General features: G+C 39.2%; 1 protein-coding gene and 1 non-coding gene across 2 annotated transcripts; both read right to left on the bottom strand.

Moving 5' to 3' along the window:
* Positions 1 to 4,338: 4,338 nt before the first annotated feature.
* LOC134802099 (uncharacterized) lies at positions 4,339 to 16,644 on the bottom strand. The gene is made up of 6 exons (XM_063774692.1): positions 16,575 to 16,644; positions 15,921 to 16,057; positions 14,825 to 14,894; positions 9,039 to 9,331; positions 7,938 to 8,072; positions 4,339 to 4,494 (listed from the first exon to the last, which is right to left on the bottom strand). Exons 1-6 carry the CDS (start codon positions 16,600 to 16,602, stop codon positions 4,339 to 4,341), a joined length of 819 nt encoding a protein of 272 aa, XP_063630762.1. The 5' UTR covers positions 16,603 to 16,644.
* Trnad-guc (transfer RNA aspartic acid (anticodon GUC)) lies at positions 11,389 to 11,461 on the bottom strand. Its single transcript has one exon. It is a non-coding gene; the product is annotated as a tRNA-Asp (tRNA).
* Positions 16,645 to 20,153: the final 3,509 nt, after the last annotated feature.

Raw genomic sequence — 20,153 nt, 5'->3', positions numbered from 1 at the left:
CCGTACTGAACAAAGGGTAACGGGACCCTATCACTAAGACTCCACTGTCCGTCCGTCTATCCGTCTGTATCTCATGAACCGTGATAGCTGAAATTTTCACAGATGATGTATGTCTGTTGCCGCTATAACAACAAATGCTAAAAAGTACGGAACCCTCGGTGGGAGAGTCCTGCTCACACTTGTCCGGTAATTGAGAAACCTCAAGTACCTCCAGGGCGCTTAGGGCTAACTCAGCACCATACGCTGTAGATACGGCATACAATTCCCTTTCTTCTGCCAAACTCCGCTTTTAGCTCCTGATAGTTACTTGAGGTTACTAAAAAACCCGCCGTGGGTTCCGTACTTTTTAGTATTTTTTTTGTTAGCCTAGTTTAGTGTCCCTCTGCCTCCGGGATCCTTTTCTCCACTCAACCCTATCGTTTGTACTTTCCCGCCAACCCGGATAAAATGTGTCCAAGTCGTCCCGCCATCTCCTCCGGTCTGCCTGAACCCTGGCCTGCGCCATCAATGAATTAGTATTTAAAGCGGTATCCAGACGGGTCTGATCAAATCGGTCGATTTGATCTGAAATGAAATTGGCTTCAATCTCCAATTTTAGATTTATGGTGATTAAAGCCCTCTAAATTGAATAAAAAATAAGTTCAAAAACTAAAACCCGACTACTGCAAATCGCGCTCTAAAAAGTATGAAACAAGATAGAATTCTTATCTGAAATTATCATATAGGAAAATTATAAGTGTTACCATTTTTTTATATATTTACAGAGATATTCAAAGGATCGCCGTGGACGTATGCCACGATTATAAACTTTAAGGTAAAGTGGCATACGACCACGGCTATCCTCTGAATCTCTGTAAATATATAAAAAAATGATAACTCTTATAATTTTCCTATATGATAATTTCAGATAAGAATTCTATCTTGTTTCATACTTTTTAGAGCGCGATTTGCAGTAGTCGGGTTTTAGTTTTTGAAGTTATTTTTTATTTAATTAATTTTGGGGTCAGGATTTCGTTACTTACAATAATATTTGAAGTCACCTTCGGCGCCTGGCTTTGGAACGCGTACAGCGAGCCTCGTACGTCGGGCTACGCCCGACTCTTTTAGTATGAGGACGCCTTCGGCGCCCGGCTTTGGAAGGCGTACATCGTGCCTCGTACGTCGGGCTACGCCCGACACTTTTAGTATGAGGGCGCCGAAGGCGCCCGGCTTTGGAACGCGTACATCGTGCTTCGTACGGCGGGCTATGCCCGACTCTTTTAGTATGAGGGCGCCGAAGGCGCCCGGCTTTGGAACGCGTACATCGTGCTTCGTACGTCGGGCTACGCCCGACTCTTTTAGTATGAGGGCGCCGAAGGCGCCCGGCTTTGGAACGCGTACATCGTGCTTCGTACGTCGGGCTACGGCCGACTCTTTTAGTATGAGGGCGCCTTCGGCGCCCGGCTTTGGAACGCGTACATCGTGCCTCGTACGTCGGGCTACGCCCGACCCTTTTAGTATGAGGGCGCCGAAGGCGCCCGGCTTTGGAACGCGTACATCGTGCTTCGTACGTCGGGCTACGCCCGACTCTTTTAGTATGAGGGCGCCGAAGGCGCCCGGCTTTGGAACGCGTACAGCGAGCCTCGTACGTCGGGCTACGCCCGACTCGTTTAGTATGAGGGCGCCGAAGGCGCCCGGCTTTGGAACGCGTACATCAGGCCTCGTACGTTGGGCTACGCCTGACTCTTTTAGTATGAGGGTGCCGAAGGCGCTCGGCTTTGGACCGCGTACAACGCGCCACGTACATCGGGCTACGCCTGACCCTTTTAGTGTCGCCTTTTGGACCGAGTCCGGTGCGTCACATAGGTACGTTTCAGTATGCTTCGCCTGACCACTGCGAATTTTAACGAGGTGAATATACTAAGATTACTAAGCAACTTTTACCATGGGACCTAACCTGATCTCGTAAAAAAATTTGCTGATCTGGACTTCTATACCTATTCACGTTATAAAATATTGCAGGTCATTTTAAAAAACACCATGTATATAGCGGCCAAACAAATATCTTTTGAAAAATCCTTCTTGTATCGCCGTAGTCGCGTAACACGCGGATAGATAGAAACCAGAGCGATTGCAGATTCGTAGTTCGAATTACCTACCAGATAAATTAATGTTTTATCGGGTGCATGCAAGCAAAGCCGGGTGCAAAAGCTAACAATATGTATATATTTGAAATGTGCTAATTGAGCTCTTTCAAATGATATACAACACGTCATCATTACTTATTTTTATTTTTTTGGTTCGTGACTTTATGACCTCTAGAGGACGCCGTGTTCATTTTTTGGGACGTCATATAGCCTATAACCAGCGGACGATTAAGACGATTCGAATGACACGTCGTTTGTCAAATTTCAATGAGTACTTTAGAAGTTATGAGGGAACAGATGAACATACATACATACATACATACATACATACATACATACATACATACATACATACATACATACATACATACCCACAAACATACCGGTCAAAATCATAACCCTCCTTTTGCGTTGCCGTAGTCGGGTAAAAAATGCCCAGAACGAAAATACTGTAGGGCTACCGCCAATACCGAAAATCGTCAATTGCGGGCATTTTTCTCTGTCACTCTAATTACGCCGTCATTGGAGTAAAAGAGTAAGATCCCCGCAATTTGCGAATTTCGGTTTTCGCGGTAGCCCCTCTGGCGTCACAAATTGGTATTTTTGCGTCCGCACCTCATTTTATCGGTAATATCGGTCATTATCGGCGGTTGAATTCTGCGAGCCAAATTGGCGTTTGCGTACGCACGTCCTGATTCTATCGGGCAATTTAATCAGATTGGCGAAAAATTGACTAATCTGGATACGCCTTAAATTTTTGGTTTTGTGTGTACAAAATATAGATAAATAATAATAAATAATAATATATATTCATATAAAAATAAAGTACTGGATATCTATGTATATGTATAGCATACACACAAGCACTCCTGTAAAGCCTCCTCCACACTCGTGCGCGAATCGCGGCGCAAAGCCGCGAACGTGAGTGTGGAGTCCTGAACGCAGACCTGCGAAATCGACTCCACACTCGCGTTCGCGGCTTCGCCCGCGATTCACGCGCATAGTCTGGAGGGGGCTTAACAGTCACACCTTTTAGGTACACACACACATACACACACACACACACACACACACACACACACGCACGCACGCACACACACACGCACACACAGTCGCGCCAAACGCCTTCCGACCAGAGGGATCCGGCTGAAAATCAGGGCTGGATAATACCACCAATCTAGCAAAACCTGAGACTGGTGCCCATTGCCTATGTACCAAAAGAAAGGCTGTCCTGCACTTGTAAAACTTGTTAGTATTAATAATTGTCTATTGTAAGCTATAATGTACTTATAGGTGAACCAGGATCTATTGAGGGTGCGCCATGTTACGGAAATTTGTTGGTACTAATTTCTAGCAATGGCAACAATTTTAATAATAGACAACATCTACCCTCTATGATAGTTGTCAATATTGACAATGTAAACATTGCTTTGTCTAGTTTCGTGTGAATTATTATTAGACTGCAATAATCATGCCGAAAGTTTTAGATTTTACAGAGAAAAAAGTTGTATATAGTGTATATAGTTATTTATTAAAAAAAAAAACGTGCGGGAGAGAAATTTCTTCCATTAGAAAACATAACGAAATTACCACCTGAATTGACGGGTAAGTTTCAAACTTATGGACAAATGTCACTATAGTCAGGTCGTCACGATTTGGTTGATGTCTTGTAATAATTTGATTTGTGTATTAGGTGTATCGCATGCATCGGTATCACGGATTGCTAGCGAAGGGCGTAAGGGCGGAATTAAACGACCAAACCTAAAAAAAAGAAAACAAAAAAAGAAAATAGATTTGGATGATTTTGATTTATGTGTCGTACGTCGTAAAATTCACGAATTTTATAGCGTAAAAACCGAAAAAATATCCAAACATCAAACTTCGCACTTATTAAAGTTGTCGGAATAAAATAAAAATCATCTGCCAATTTCCATTGTCCCCACTATACAAATTGTTGCTATATAAAATTCAAAACTAGCGCCCTCTTGACAATACTCCCAAAGTTCTGGTTTACTATATACTGTAAGATTTCGTTTTTTTGGCAATAAACATTTTTTTATTTATTTATTTATTTAAGTTAGAATAAATTTATAAAAATAAATAAATAGGTACGTGCCTATTTCTACCATTTTTTTTACAGTTATAACATTGAACTGTATTGACATCTGTTAAAGTTCAAATTTAAACAAAATATGTTTTATACTAGTACTTTTTAGTCTAGTACTAGACCGTCAGATTTATTTATTATTATTTCGATTCTTTTTATAATACTCCTCCCGCATTTTTGCCTTATACGCTTCTTCTTCGTCGTGTTTTCTGTCTTCTTCATTCTGTCTGGCGTCTTCTGGTCCGTGTCTACGCCCTGGACCTAGAATACCACGGACCATATAATCAAAATCAAAATCAAAAATATACTTTATTCATGTAGGCCTAGCAACAAGCTCTTATGAATCGTAATTAATCTTAATCTAATTATCAGAGCAATTTATTGATGTTAATATTATTCCATAATAAAATTGGATTATTATACATATCAAATTTAACACTAAGAATTTCACAAAAGGATCGTCAAACATTAAAAAGATTGTATAAAAAAAAACTAGTCTAGAATTTCTAGAATAAAATCTAAATGTCAAAAAAAAAGCATAAGTAACAAAAGAAGTAGATAGTATTACATCGGAATATCCATTTCCTCATCAATAATCAAATGTACCTAATAAATAAATAATCATTTCGAATAACAATTAATCCCACGTTGTAATATCATTCATGTAGTCTTGTGTGGTATAATAAGCTTTAGAAATAAGTTTACGCTTTACATAATTCTTAAATTTATTAATAGATAATTCAGTAATATGGTTTGGAAGTTTATTATAAAATCTTACACAATTACCCATGAATGATTTTTTAATTTTATGGAGCCGAGTGAAGGGCACTGCGAGCTTATGTTTATTTCTAGTATTAATATTATGAATTTCACAATTTTTCCTAAAATTTACAATATTTTTATGTACATACAGAATATTCTCATAAATGTATTGACAGTGCACTGTCATTATGTCAATTTCCTTAAATTTATCTCTAAGTGAGTCTCTATGGTTCATTTTGTATATTGCTCGAATAGCCCTCTTCTGCAGAACAAAAATGGTATTTATCTCTGAAGCACCGCCCCACAGTAAAATACCATATGCCATAATGCTATGGAAGTAACTAAAATATACTAATCGAGCTGTTTTCACGTCAGTTAACTGACGGATTTTGCTCACTGCAAAAGCTGCAGAGCTCAGTCTATTCGAAAGAGTAGCAATATGGGGACCCCACTGGAGTTTAGAATCTAAAGTTATACCAAGAAAAACTGTACTATCAACTAATTCCAATTCCTCATCCTTCACAATGACACTTGTTTGCACATGCCTTACGTTACTACTAGTGACAAACTTAATACATTTAGTCTTTTTCTCATTTAACAATAAATTATTAACATTGAACCAATTTACTACTTTTGAAATGGCATTGTTTACATCATTGTAAGCTTGTTGCTGTCGTTTGACTTTGAAAATAAGTGAGGTGTCGTCTGCAAACAATACTATATCATGGTGGGTCTTAACAAGGAATGGCAAGTCATTTATGTAGATAAGGAACAGGAAAGGCCCCAATATTGACCCCTGTGGTACACCCATAGAGACCAATGACCCAGGTGATCGCTGTCCATTCACATCGACCCTTTGTATTCTACCATTTAAGTAGGACTTAAGTAAATTCAGTGCCGATCCTCTAACTCCGTAATAATGAAGTTTCCTGATTAATGTTTCATGACAAACACAGTCGAAGGCCTTAGATAAATCACAGAAGATACCTAAAGCATCTCGTGACTCCTCCCAGGCATCGAAAATATGCTTAATTAGCTCAACACCGGCATCGGTTGTTGAGCGACCCCGTGTAAAACCAAACTGCTTATTATGCATCAAATTATTAACGTTAAAATGTCGTACTAATTGAGAAAGAACTAATTTTTCAAAAATCTTGCTAAATGTTGGTAGCACAGATATCGGTCTAAAGTTAGTGGGGTCAGAGCTGCTACCAGATTTAAATAAAGGAATTACTTTACTATGTTTCATTAGATCAGGAAACTCGCCGCAATCAACACTGTTATAAGTAAGTAAACGACGTTAGATGTCGACTACGAAATAACGCGCGTTTTGGTAAGAGAACATGTATGGAGTTACCACTCCTTCTTTACTTATATTACTCTATGACAACACGCATCGTCAAAATTAAAAGGAAATCGGTCATTACATAAAAAAAAACATATTATTATTATAAGCCAAGACGCGAGTTGGCACAGTGGCTGATAACGTGATAACAGCCACTGGGTAGAAAGCGGCGCACACCTCTCGACACCCCTGAGCCGCTCACACTGATGTTGCTCCTGCTCGTCTTTACGACGACAGTTTCAGGGGCCCATCTAGTCAGCGGCAACGGCAAGTCACCGCCTGCCTCGATAACTTGTGAAAACATTGTCATGGCAGGTGTCCGGACGTCTTTGCAATATCCCAGTCTCATTGTCCACCCAAACTTCAATCTATAGACCTGTATACTGTTCACATTTTCTACAATAGTCCCAATGCCTGCTGAGACCGCTTCATGGGTATCTATTGTTGCGCCTGTGAACGGGTTCCAGCAGGCGTTCTACATGACATTAAAGCTCTCCAAAGGGCCTCTACGTGTTGGATCTATATCCGCACGCAAGCCTATCAAACGACCGGGATTTATAGGCCGTCCCAAAATACCAGCGGCGTTCCCGCGCTGAATAGCCAACGATATACGCTGGGCCCTGGGCCAGATCCGAACCAGACCTAGGATCGCAACTCCTATCCCGCAAGCGTTTACCCAGGACCCTCACAAAACCCTTTGCCTCGGAACACCAAGGTCCAGCCGTCAACAGCGAAAATAATAATCGTTTTGGTACCAAAACTGATGTAAGGAGTGGGCACTTTATGTATATTTTTCTCTATGCTTTAGGAAAAAAGTTATTAGAGCTAGACCAAAAAGCTTAGAGCATTTAGTAACTGGAGATGTCATCGCTGTCATTTTCTTTACGAAACAGTCTGCCGATTTTTGCGGGGGAGGGGACGTCAAATGTATTGCTATTTCTACATGAATTGTAGGTACCTACACACGCATAGTCTGGAGGGGACTTTACGTACAAATAGTCATGTCAGTCTATACAAAAGTTTGCACAATTGTGCAAGTTTTTCGGCAGAGGGGTAAGCTCTCAATGGCCACTCCAGTTATTAAATGCTCTAAGCCAAGAAGAGTCTGCAGATATTTTGACAGGACACGCAGTGCCAGTGTTATTTTAAACGTCATATATAATATCATAGAAGTTTGACGTTTAAAATAACACGTGCACTGCGTGTGCTGTCAAAATCTCTGCAGACTTTTCGTGGTTTAACTCTAGGGATGCGAGGGGGACTCTTTTTACAAGCTTTTATTTAGTTTCACCTGACCGTTGTCTGTCTGTCGGTCTGTAATCAAATCTTGCAAGTTAAATTTGATCCACTTCCCGGTTTCCGATTGAGCTGAAATTTTGCATGCATGTATAAATCAGATGACAATGCAATATTATGGTACCATCGAGCTGATCTGATGATGGAGACAGGAGGTGGCCATAGGAACTCCGTGATGAAACAACACAACCTAATTGTGTTAGGGGTTTTTAGAATTGTCTCGATGAGTATTAGTTGTCTCTCGTACAGTCAGTGATAAAAGCTTGTACCAATAATGAAATTTTTGGCAAAAACTTATTACAGAATACTGGCCTTCTCGTGGCGCCACCCTTTCTGTCGTGTACCCCGTCCACACGGCCCAATGGGCCTGGCCGACCGGCAACATGTGCGGCTTGAATCGCGCCACCTCATTCTCTGCCGTGTAAGTCGTTAGTAACTGAAAGCATACAGAAATATAACGTCGGCCTAAATCGCAAACCTCGTAACTCCTCCGGGGGAGTTACGGGGTTTGCGACTATAAGTAAGTTCTCCAAGGTAGCAATTACTAATTTCCTTGAAATGGAGTTACGAGGTTTGCGACTTAGGCCGACGATAAGCAAAGGAAGAGTGGTAACTGCGTAGTCCATAATACATCAGTGTTCGGTACTTTTGTATATGTACGCACAAATACTACGTATTTACTTTTCATTATTTTTAAATCGGTTAATACTTTAATCGACTAGCATATTCCAAAACGGGATAAGCCTGCAACGAAACGCTTTTATGAAAACGCGCAACACTGGAAGCTCGAGTGTTGCCATATTCACATTCCTAACGATATCAAAATCGAAACGCCGTCGCTGACTGCTCGCTCCGTAAGCTTGAGCCATATAAAACCAAAATCAAAGATCAAAGTGTTCAGCACAAATAGAAGAAGTCTAACGACGCCAGCCTATGAGATTACTACATTCATCATCGAAGGTGCAGGGGCCCTTGGAGCGGTCTCCACGTCATCCACCAGGTCAGTCCCACATTCTGGATTATGCTAGTCTAGATATCAAGTTACTAAACAATCAGTTTTATTACCAAAACGCGAGTTATTTCGTAGTCGACATCTAGCGTCAAGTAGCGGAGTTTATCAGTGCTACTTGACAATAGGTGTCGCGACGAACTGTGCGCTGGTAGCGGTAAGAGCGTGCGACTTTCAAGTTTCAATCCGGAGGTCGCGGGTTCAAACCCCGACTCGTACCAATGAGTTTTTCCGAACAAGTACGAAATATTATTTGATATTTACCAGTCGCTTTTCGGTGAAGGAAAACATCGCGAGGAAAGCGGACTAATCCCAATAAGGCCTAGTTTACCCTCTGGGTTGGAAGGTCAGATGGCAGTCGCTTTCGTAATAAACTAGTGCCAACTTCGTTACCTTTACAAGATGTTCAATTTCGGTCTCCTTCTTCGTAATATATTCCAAAGCAAACATATAAATGTGCGGCTTATAATCTTGGTAAGTTTTCTTTTGGCCCGACGCCCATTTTTGGTCATACAGTTTGGGCTTGAAGGGCGTATTGACCCCCGGCTCCACGACCCCGCTCTGGGGGCCTAGTTGGGGGATGGCGCCCGCCTGCTCTGGACGCAGCCAGGTGAACTGTCCCTCTACTACACGCTTCATCCGCCGGTACATGTCCACCTGATGTCGATGCAACTCGAGAATACGACCTGGACATTGCAAATGTTTCTTTTCATTTCTTTCCCTTCCTAAGTTAGGTAGAGTTGGACCAAGTGCTCGAGTGGTGACCACGGACTAGTAGTATACCCTATAATGGACACGGAACCAGTAATGGGACAAAAAAACACAATTCCTCTAAAATAAGTATATAAAAGTAGTTTATAAACACTGAATATATTTTTATCATAAATAAGAGTCCTAGAGCTGATTATGTTTGAATTTTTATTAAATTCGGTTATTTTTTAAGAAATGTGCGTCAACCCAAAAGTTGTCGTGCCACTGAAAAAAAATATCACTAAAAATTCTTAACAACTTCGCTAAGAGAGGTGAGTTAATTTATTAAATTTTAATTAATTAATACTTGATGAAAACTAGAATGTGTTTTGTTAATTGCATTTACCATGAGATAAGGTATACAACACACTATGTTGTGACTCCACAGATGTAAAAAAATAGTGGTATTTGGCCCAATCCCATTATAGGAGCTGTAAAACTGCATACCTCCTATGATGGGACAATTGACATAATGATGCTTGCCATGCCATAATTTCATGTTTTAAACAATACAGAAGTAAAATGTAGTTACGAAATATGTCAACCAGGAGGTATTCTCGGACTTAGGATAAATTAATATCGTTTTTCCAAACTTTTATTTAACTTGCCTTGTTAGTTAGTGTGGGTCAAATCTTGGTAGCTGAATTTGACCTACTTTTCGATTTCCGATTCAGTTGAAATTTTGTGTAAGTACGTAATTAAGTATGCAAATCGGATGATAATGCAACATTATGATAACATGGACTTGATCTGATGAGACAGGAGGTGGCCATGGGAACTTTATCGCAATAAACCCTAACTAATTGTGTTTGGGTATATTAGAATTGTCTCGATGAATCTAATACAATAATAATTGGCTGTGGAAAGAAAAATACATTCAGCGATAAAAGCTTATACCAAAAATTGATTTTTTTGCCATAACTTATTCCCCATTTCAATATTTTATACTGATAGAGCAATGTCCATTATAGGGGGCCCATTACTGGATCCACGTCCATTACCGGGGGCCCATTACTGGAGCTTTGGTGTCCATGACTGGAGAAAAAAAGCATAGTTTTAATTTGTTAATTATGTGGAAAGTCATTGCAGTATCTTTGATACAACACGCCTAAAACATGAAAGACGGATAGGACTTTCATCTTTTAACACGCTAAGCGGAAGACCATTTACATGTACAAGGGAAATATCATAAATACTCCAAATTTCCTCTTAAATGTCCCATGACTGGTGCTGTTACTATAGTTTATTTTTTTTAGCATTAGAAATAAGGTAAACAATCTTGATGAGTCTTTTAATTGAAAAACACATTTTAAAAATAAGTTACGGCAAATATGTAACAATTATGAATCTAATACGATCATTTATAAATATTTTTCTGCTTTCATAATTAATAAGTAGTTATTGATTTTTAAAAAGCGTTTTTAATTAAAAGACTTGTCAAGATCGCTTACCTTCTTACAAGTTCTTTCTAATGCTAAAAAAACGAAGTATAGCAAGCGCAGCGTAGGACGTCCACCCACAAGATGGACAGACGACCTTGTTAAGGCCGCCGGAGGACGCTGGATGCGGGTCGCTTCCAACCGGTACGAATGGAGGTCCAAGGGGGAGGCCTATGTTCAGCAGTGGACGTCTTATGGCTGAGCTGATGATAATGATGATGATTTCCCTTCCTAAGTTAGGTAGAGTTGGACCAAGAAAAGTCTGCAGCGATTTTGGTGCAAGTGTTATTTATACGTCATAATTTCATAGAAGATTGACGTTTAAAATAACACTTGCACTGCGTGGGCTGTCAAAATCGCTGTAGACTTTTCTTGATCTAACTTCTATTTCATGATATGAATATAAAAACACAAAACAATAAAAAACCTGCCAAGTGCGTGTCGGACTCGCCCACCGAGGGTTCCGTACTTTTTAGTATTTTAATATTTAACAAGCAGAAACGTCTGTGAACGATGCTATTAAGCTTAGAATAAATTTAAAAGTGGAAAATTACTGTCTTGGGTGACACTTGAACTCACGGCCTCTGGATCGACACTCCAGCGCTCTGCCATCTGAGCCACCAAGACCTCATCCATAGCCAGCAAATCTTTACACCATATTATAGGTCAAGGGGACCCTTAACGACATCTACCGCAAGAGTGTTACACTTCTTAAACGACTACCGGAGTTCCAATAAGTCATATTGGAAATTCACCAGTTACGATGTGCTACCCATACTAATTTTAATTAGGGCGAGCGAAGCGAGCCCTATCACTATTCGACAAACTATGCATTCTTGTGGTACACTTTACGGAAAAACTATCGCACTTATAGGTTTGAAATTTAACATAGTAATTTAATTTCATGTCTAAATGTGTTATCAAACATAAAAATATCATTTTATAAACCTTAAAAAATAAAATAAAGGAATAACACTTTGTATTACTACTAGCGCCATCTATTAGAAAAATTAATAATTAAAATTCGTGCTAATGTACTATGGTGCTAACAAAGATGAATACAAAAAACTGGTCAAGTGGGAGTCGGATTCGCGTTTTAAGGGTTCCGTACATCACACAATTTATAACAATTTTTTTTTGTACGTGCAACGACGTGAGTTAAACGTCTTGAAAAACCTGAATTGGTCAGATCAAAAACCAGATGTAACATGAAGTGTTACGGAGCGGTGGGCTATATCTCTGCAACTATGCAAAGTAGCTTGGATAGGAAGATTACATCCCGAACAATAGTACAACTGTCCAAATGCGAAGACTGAAGGCCGAGCTCCGCGTAGAGCTGAAAGCTCGGAGCGTCCGACGGGTTCGCGCTTCCCACAACTTCCGCAAGTGTTTTAAAAGCGAAGGCCGAAGAGAGGTAATACCTATAGTGCTTTCTTAAACACGTAACAATAGTAACCAAACCCATCAGTAGTACAAGTACCATTACGGCTGTGTGCCAGATACAGCCTAGTCGCATTTTTTTTGTCTTCAGTCCGACTCAGGCTCGATCATAAAGGCACGCCTCATCGGGACACTTCGGGCCTTCGTTCTTATGCGGCTATCGGCCTAGTGCCTTCGTAATAGCTGTCTACACCACGTTTCACGTGAGCCATTGCGGCTGTGTCCCTAAAAAAGCCTAATCGCATTTTAGTTCTTAAATCCGACTCACGCTTGACTCTAGATTTTTAATAGGTTTTCCTGTCATCTTTAGGTAAAGAACTATTTTGTGTATTCTTTTCAAAATTTTAGACCCTGTAGTTTCGGAGAGAGAGTAGGGGGAGAATAGTCATTTTTTATCTATTTTCTTGAATAACTTCTAAACTTTTTATCCTAAATTTATAATATATTTGAGATTCTCACAATGAGCCCTTTCGTTTGATATGTAACACGATATAGTTTGCAAAACTTTGTTTTTTAATTTTCTCATTTACCCCCCAAAAGTAGTCCCTATGTTTAAAATTCATTTGTTGACGTTACATGTCCGTCTTTGGGTCACAGACTTACATATGTGTAACAAATTTCAACTTTAATTGATCCTGTAGTTTCGGAGCAAATAGGCTGTGACAGACGGACGGACAGACAGACGCACGAGTGATCCTATAAGGGTTCCGTTTTTTCCTTCTGAGGTACGGAACCCTAAAAAGGGTTAAAATTTTGGATTCTGACCCATCTCGCTTCGGTCGGTTTGATTCCCAATTTTGCAATTAAGTTTCTGTGAATACTGGAACATTCAATCTTGCTGTATATTCACTGCGGAGGTCAATTTACTCGTATGTTCTGTTCTGTGACGCCGATGAATTGATCAGTCATGTTGCGTTTGCAAACTTAAATCGGATATTTTAAGTTCGAGAAAGTTTTAGTGTTACTATTGCTTGAAACTGCCAAAATTATAAATAAAGATAAGCATATTAGGCCGTCTGTATCGGCCCTAAATCACTCAGATTTAGGGCCGATACAGACGGACTACAACCCGACTGCAACTTGTATGGAAGCTGCACGCCGACTGCACACCTATTGCAACGTCGGCGTGCAGTTCAACAAAATGACTCAGAACCCTGGCAGTACCTAGCGGAACTCAGGTTTGGTGCAACACGTTTTTAATGGACAAAGTAAAAGCTGTAACAGACAGGCGTACGGGACAGCGACCGGGGTTCAATTATTAGGTATATTTCTTTCTTGCTCTCACTTATAGCTGCGTCCTTAACGGACTTATTACGTACCCACTCGATCGAACATGGAACAAGCCTCGGACTGGATCAAAGTCGCGGTCCGGTACGTTTAGATAGAAAAACTCCGCGAGCCCTTACAAAGCTCTGCTTTTTGCTAGTTTAATTTTTAATTTTTTAGTATTTGTTGTTAATAGTGGCAACAGAAATACATCATCTGTGAAAATTTCAACTGTCTACATATGGATATAGCCTGCATGGTGACAGACAGACGGACAGTGGAGTCTTAGTAATAGGGTCCCGTTTTTACCCTTCGGGTACGGAACCCTAAAAACATAAAAACACATTATAAAAAATAAAAAACCTAACCTAGGGTGCCGCCGGCAGCGGGGCTTGGCCCCAGCTGCCGGTGGTCAGGGCTGAAGAGTGAGGAACCGACGTACTATACGCGCCGTGTCCAAAATTACCGCCTTCTGCATCTGACACTTGATCCAACCACCCAGCGAGAGTCTCTCTAGGTGTTGGTCGAGACTCTTCGCTATGAGACCGTTCGCTGAAACGACTATCGGAACAATCTTGGGGCCTACCGGGAAACGCGAAAATCTAAATTTGGTTATCTGCGTCTTTATCGCTCGAATATGCAAGAGTGAGATTCTGTTTACGTCTATATATAAATGTGGGGGAGAGGGGTCCCTTTGTTTGACAAAGTTTTAGGTCATAATTTATTGTTTGTCATATTATCCTAAAACTGAAACCGTTATCTTTTCAGGATTTTCTCAAGGTTATCCTATAGACAGGTTAGGTTTGGTTTGTTTTATGGAATTCCTGAAAAGTTACGCGGCTCTGAACAAAAAAATGATTAACTCACATTTATAGACGGGTCTATCGCGAATTTATTTTATTACCTTTATTTACCGACGTTTCGACACAGGTTTCACTGGTCCTGGTCGCAGCTAGCTGATGTCCCAGCAAAATGTCAAAACAGAGATTTGTGCAACTACCCGACGAAAAGTGTATGAAAAAGTTTGATTCTATAAATGTGAGTTAATATGTGATCAACTGATCAAAACGCGAAAGTTTCAAAAAGATTATGACTAACGAAAATGCGGATAAGCAATAGATTATTTATTTATTTAATATACATGTATAACCAACAGCTATAACTATGCTAATAAGAACATCAATAGTGACACAGAGCCAATTATAGGATCTCACATATAGCAATTATGATTTAAAACTTAAACAATGGAGACCTGTGGGGAGACCCTATAAAAGCTGGACTTACCCATAGTCATGCCTATAGAGTGTCGTAGGTCATCTGCGGCTACCCATTGGATTTGCTCGGTCTGATATACCTACAATGGAAATTTATCGTTGAGTATACATACGACTAGGCACCGTTAAATGGGGTGAGTTGGGACAAATCCGAAGTTCAAACCTCAATAAGAGTTTATTTTTATATGTGCCACGTTGATTTATACACTTAAAAAGTGTTCCGGTAGTATGAACTTTAGTTTTTCAATGATAATCTGTCGTTTCATTTCATAGTTTCGACGATAGACACGAAATAGTAGGAAATCCCAGCTCACCCCGTAGTCGGGGTTAGGGGGGATAGGAATTGAGTGAGATGGGACAATTGCTAGAATTGACACAATATTACAATAGCTTGACTTTTCAATAGATTAAAGTATTTACGTAACAATGTGATAATACTCTGGTCTAAAAATACCATCTCATCCCCCCTACCATCCCTCCTCACCCCATTCATACCGCTCGTAAACCCTACTCACCCCAATATAACGCTTTTCTTGAAAACGATGTGCGATGGATACTTTTTGGCACAGAATAAATAATAGTACTGTGCTAGGTACAGAAGGTTCACTCTCTAACAAAACGCGTCTGTTACAACAGATACGACCGTAAGGTGGTGCAAGCGCGAGCAGGTGTCCGTTCCGTAGCGGTGCGCGGCAACTACTACTGCTAGACACCAGAATTGGTGTAGGCCGCATGTACTTTTAGCGACGCGACGAAATCGGGGATTAAGCCACGCCTGCTTTTGGTACGATTTCAACTAGAAATGCAACGGATAGTTGTTTGGCCGGATACCGGATGTTCGGCCTGACCATCGACCGAATATTCGGTATCCGGCCGGCGGAAATACCTACATTTCCGGTGCGTACTTATTGTGCAGGCTTTTTAAAAATCAGTAACTATTACTTATGAAAGCAGAAAAATATAAATGATCGTATTAGATTCATAATTGTTACATATTTGCCGTGACTTATTTTTAAAACGTGTTTTTCAATAAAAAGACACATCAAAGATTGATTACCTTTTTTCTAATGCTAAAAAAACGAACTATAATAACTGTAGGTACATACACTGCCTCTGATTTCGGCTATACATTCCCTCGCCCACATAACTATCTCTTTCTTCCAGTGTGCAGTGAATTGCATATACGTGTCTTCGTCCCCATTTGCTTTCGGGTCCCACTGTTGAGACCACACCGCGCGCACCACTAGAATTAGATTAAAAAACGATTCTGTATGCCGCGGTATGCGATATGTACTTTTAGCTACCTGTATCAAAGCGACGAAATCACGGAGTGAGCCACGCCTGCCTAGGGTGGGATTAGGGCCAATACGTGCCTAATGTCAAAAATTTTAATGGCCATATGTACTAACGTTGTACAATACGCATACGAAATAGTTATACGAAATAGTTACAAGTCCGGGAAAGAGGAAATTCGAGTCCGGAAAAGAGGCCAAAAAACGAGTGGCGAAAAATTAAAACACGACCGAAGGGAGTGTTTTAAATCGACACGAGTTGCGAATTACCTACTCGTATTCGCACGTGTATCGTACAACGTGTTACAGTACATACGGCCCTTGAAACTTTCGACATACGCACGGAAAGTGCTCTTTCCCGCACTAGTGCTAGTAGTGCTACGAGTAGTTAAGGCCAAGCTAATATGTACTAAAGGCGAATTTAGGGTGCGTATTTTGCCAACCGGACTTCAATATTCTAAAACTTACTCAATAATATAAAAACAAGCGTAGTCATTTGGTTGGTGTTATACTACGAATAATGAAAAATCTCTTCATAACATTTCTAAAATAATTACGCATTTAATTACAAATTTATTGTTATAAATCTTAACAAGATCGTAAAACTTTAGGTATATAGGTAACATAGGTACAGTCAGCAGCAGAAGTTGCTAAGCGGGCGAGGTGTTCAAAATTACCTTGACACGCTCTTATTCTCTTAACAATAAAGTCGCGTCAAGATCATGTTGAACACCTCGCCCGCTGAAATGCATTGAACCGCATGAAAACCACTCGTATTTGCATCAGATTAATTTTCCATTCTTGCTTGTGGATAAAGTGCAACTTTCTCATAAATTTTTGAAGTATAAAGAGAGCCTTTCCGAGCTGGTGTGGTGAAAAAAACTTATAGCTGGTTTGTTAGTGCACACCGTTGTATGGGGACCTTGCACTTTGAGTTGAGACTATGCGCTAACACTTGGTACAGTTGATTGTTAGCTGGTCTTGAGCAGATACAGACCGGGAGACGTCGAGAGCCACCTCTCATTTAGTAGGGGGGAGGGGGGAAGTTCGACGCTGCGGCGCTTCACTTGGAGCAACATTTCTCTAAAACTATACCTATTAGGGCATGTATATAGGGCATATATCATTATCGGATAAATTAAGGAGGAGGAATCTATTTTTAGAACAAACACAATGCTCATTCTAACAAAAAAAAAGAATGAAGTAGAAAAGACTAAAAAACGTATTTTTGATTTTTTTATAATCACCAATTTTTTTTTAACTGTAGGAGGTATCTGAAAACAAAAAATACAGTCGTAAAGCTACACTTATTACATTAAAAAAAATATATAGTTTATTATACAAATCTGTTGATAAATGGGAGATAAAAAATAATATTAAGCGTGGGTCAGGGTGATTTCAATGCAAAGTATTATTAAGGTGGGAAAGTTACTTATAATTTGTTCTACAATCGTTTTTTTTTTAAGTTTTTCGTAAATAACTCGTAAACGGTAGCCCACGGCAAAAAAAATCTGTTACGTAAATAATCTGTTTCAGATTTCTTATAAAATAAGTGCTACTGTTTTTTTGGAGAAAATAAATTCTAAGGTCCCCTTTTTTAGTCATTCGTAAATAACTCGTAAACGATGGCCAATATCAAAAAATATTTTATTACATGAATAATCTACATAAAATTTTCTACAAAAAATGTTATTCAAACTTTTTCGATAAGATCAATAATTAAAAAGGGGATTAGAACTTAGAATTTATTTTCTCTCTTTAATATCGTTTTTTAGTTTAATTTCTTTATTAGTAAAAAATATTTTACAGGTCACACAGGTACAATTCTTTTTCTTTTCGTGTCGAGGTTCCTTTTTTTTTATACGATGGATGCCCAGTAGGCAGCGGTGTTGACAGCCCTGGCTGTCGCGTCCCTCAGATCCAGCTCCGAGCAGTGATACGGGCATGCGGGGCACGCCAGTAGATGTGCCATGGTTTGCGTTGCTGTGTCGCAGGTACACTGGGTTGAGGGGCTTCGGAGCAATCCCCATTCGGCCATGTTTTGCCTACAGCGACCAACAGGGACAATTGAAATAAGATAATTATTTTACAATTCTAGATAAAAATAATACATTGGTCAAAGTTTATAAATCTCTAAATAATGAATAATGATCGTGCAATAATTGTTAATACAGTAAAATTTACATATTCTCTTTCATTAAAGTCATCAACAGAATAACATGCTTGGTCTAGAAACTCTAGAAGTAAACATTTGAGTTTTTTATTGAATATTGAGTCGCTTTCTGTAAATTTAATGTCATTAGGAATTGTATTATATAAGTATTTTTGGCCCGATAATACTGAGAGACTTTCGGGCCTTCGCGAGTCGTTGCGTAGGAGCGACTAGCATGGGCAATCTGCGGCTGTCTGCGTCGGTATGTTTCAAGGCTTGCCCTAACGTATTTGCATGCTTCTAATATATAAACGGCTGGTAGTGTTTTTAGAACAAAAACAATGCACTTTCTAACAAAAAAAAAAGAATAAAGTAGAAAAGACTAAAAAAACGTATTTTTGGTTTTTTTTATAATCACCAATTTTTTTTAAAAGTGTAGCAGGAATCTGAATACAAAAAATACAGTCGTAAAGCTACACTTATTACGTTAAAAAAATATATATTTTATTATACAAAACCTGTTGATAAATGGGAGATAAAAAATAATATTAAGCGTGGGTCAGGGTGATTTCAATGCAAAGTATTATTAAGGTGGGAAAGTTACTTATAATTTGTTCTACAATCGTTTTTTTTTTAAGTTTTTCGTAAATAACTCGTAAACGGTAGCCCACGGCAAAAAAAATCTGTTACGTAAATAATCTGTTTCAGATTTCTTATAAAATAAGTGCTACTGTTTTTTTGGAGAAAATAAATTCTAAGGTCCCCTTTTTTAGTCATTCGTAAATAACTCGTAAACGATGGCCAATATCAAAAAATATTTTATTACATGAATAATCTACATAAAATTTTCTACAAAAAATGTTATTCAAACTTTTTCGATAAGATCAATAATTAAAAAGGGGATTAGAACTTAGAATTTATTTTCTCTCTTTAATATCGTTTTTTAGTTTAGTTTCTTTATTAGTAAAAAATATTTTACAGGTCACACAGGTACAATTCTTTTTCTTTTCGTGTCGAGGTTCCTTTTTTTTTATACGATGGATGCCCAGTAGGCAGCGGTGTTGACAGCCCTGGCTGTCGCGTCCCTCAGATCCAGCTCCGAGCAGTGATACGGGCATGCGGGGCACGCCAGTAGATGTGCCATGGTTTGCGTTGCTGTGTCGCAGGTACACTGGGTTGAGGGGCTTCGGAGCAATCCCCATTCGGCCATGTTTTGCCTACAGCGACCAACAGGGACAATTGAAATAAGATAATTATTTTACAATTCTAGATAAAAATAATACATTGGTCAAAGTTTATAAATCTCTAAATAATGAATAATGATCGTGCAATAATTGTTAATACAGTAAAATTTACATATTCTCTTTCATTAAAGTCATCAACAGAATAACATGCTTGGTCTAGAAACTCTAGAAGTAAACATTTGAGTTTTTTATTGAATATTGAGTCGCTTTCTGTAAATTTAATGTCATTAGGAATTGTATTATATAAGTATTTTTGGCCCGATAATACTGAGAGACTTTCGGGCCTTCGCGAGTCGTTGCGTAGGAGCGACTAGCATGGGCAATCTGCGGCTGTCTGCGTCGGTATGTTTCAAGGCTTGCCCTAACGTATTTGCATGCTTCTAATATATAAACGGCTGGTAGTGTTTTTAGAACAAAAACAATGCACTTTCTAACAAAAAAAAAAGAATAAAGTAGAAAAGACTAAAAAAACGTATTTTTGGTTTTTTTTATAATCACCAATTTTTTTTAAAAGTGTAGCAGGAATCTGAATACAAAAAATACAGTCATAAAGCTACACTTATTACGTTAAAAAAATATATATTTTATTATACAAAACCTGTTGATAAATGGGAGATAAAAAATAATATTAAGCGTGGGTCAGAGTGATCT

The sequence above is a fragment of the Cydia splendana genome, chromosome 24, assembly GCF_910591565.1.
Source record: "Cydia splendana chromosome 24, ilCydSple1.2, whole genome shotgun sequence".
Classification (NCBI taxonomy): domain Eukaryota; kingdom Metazoa; phylum Arthropoda; class Insecta; order Lepidoptera; family Tortricidae; genus Cydia; species Cydia splendana.
Note: the sequence above shows the minus strand (reverse complement) of the source record. Positions and strands in the feature narration are given on the sequence as shown.

Coding starts and splice junctions, on each gene's coding strand:
- LOC134802099 (XM_063774692.1), bottom strand. CDS start 16,602: ATGACTACGCTTGTTTTTATATTATTGA. Junction 16,058..16,574: donor GCTTGTTTTTATATTATTGA/GTAAGTTTTAGA, acceptor ATCTAATTCTAG/TGGTGCGCGCGGTGTGGTCT. Junction 8,073..9,038: donor AAATTGAACATCTTGTAAAG/GTAACGAAGTTG, acceptor GTATGCTTTCAG/TTACTAACGACTTACACGGC.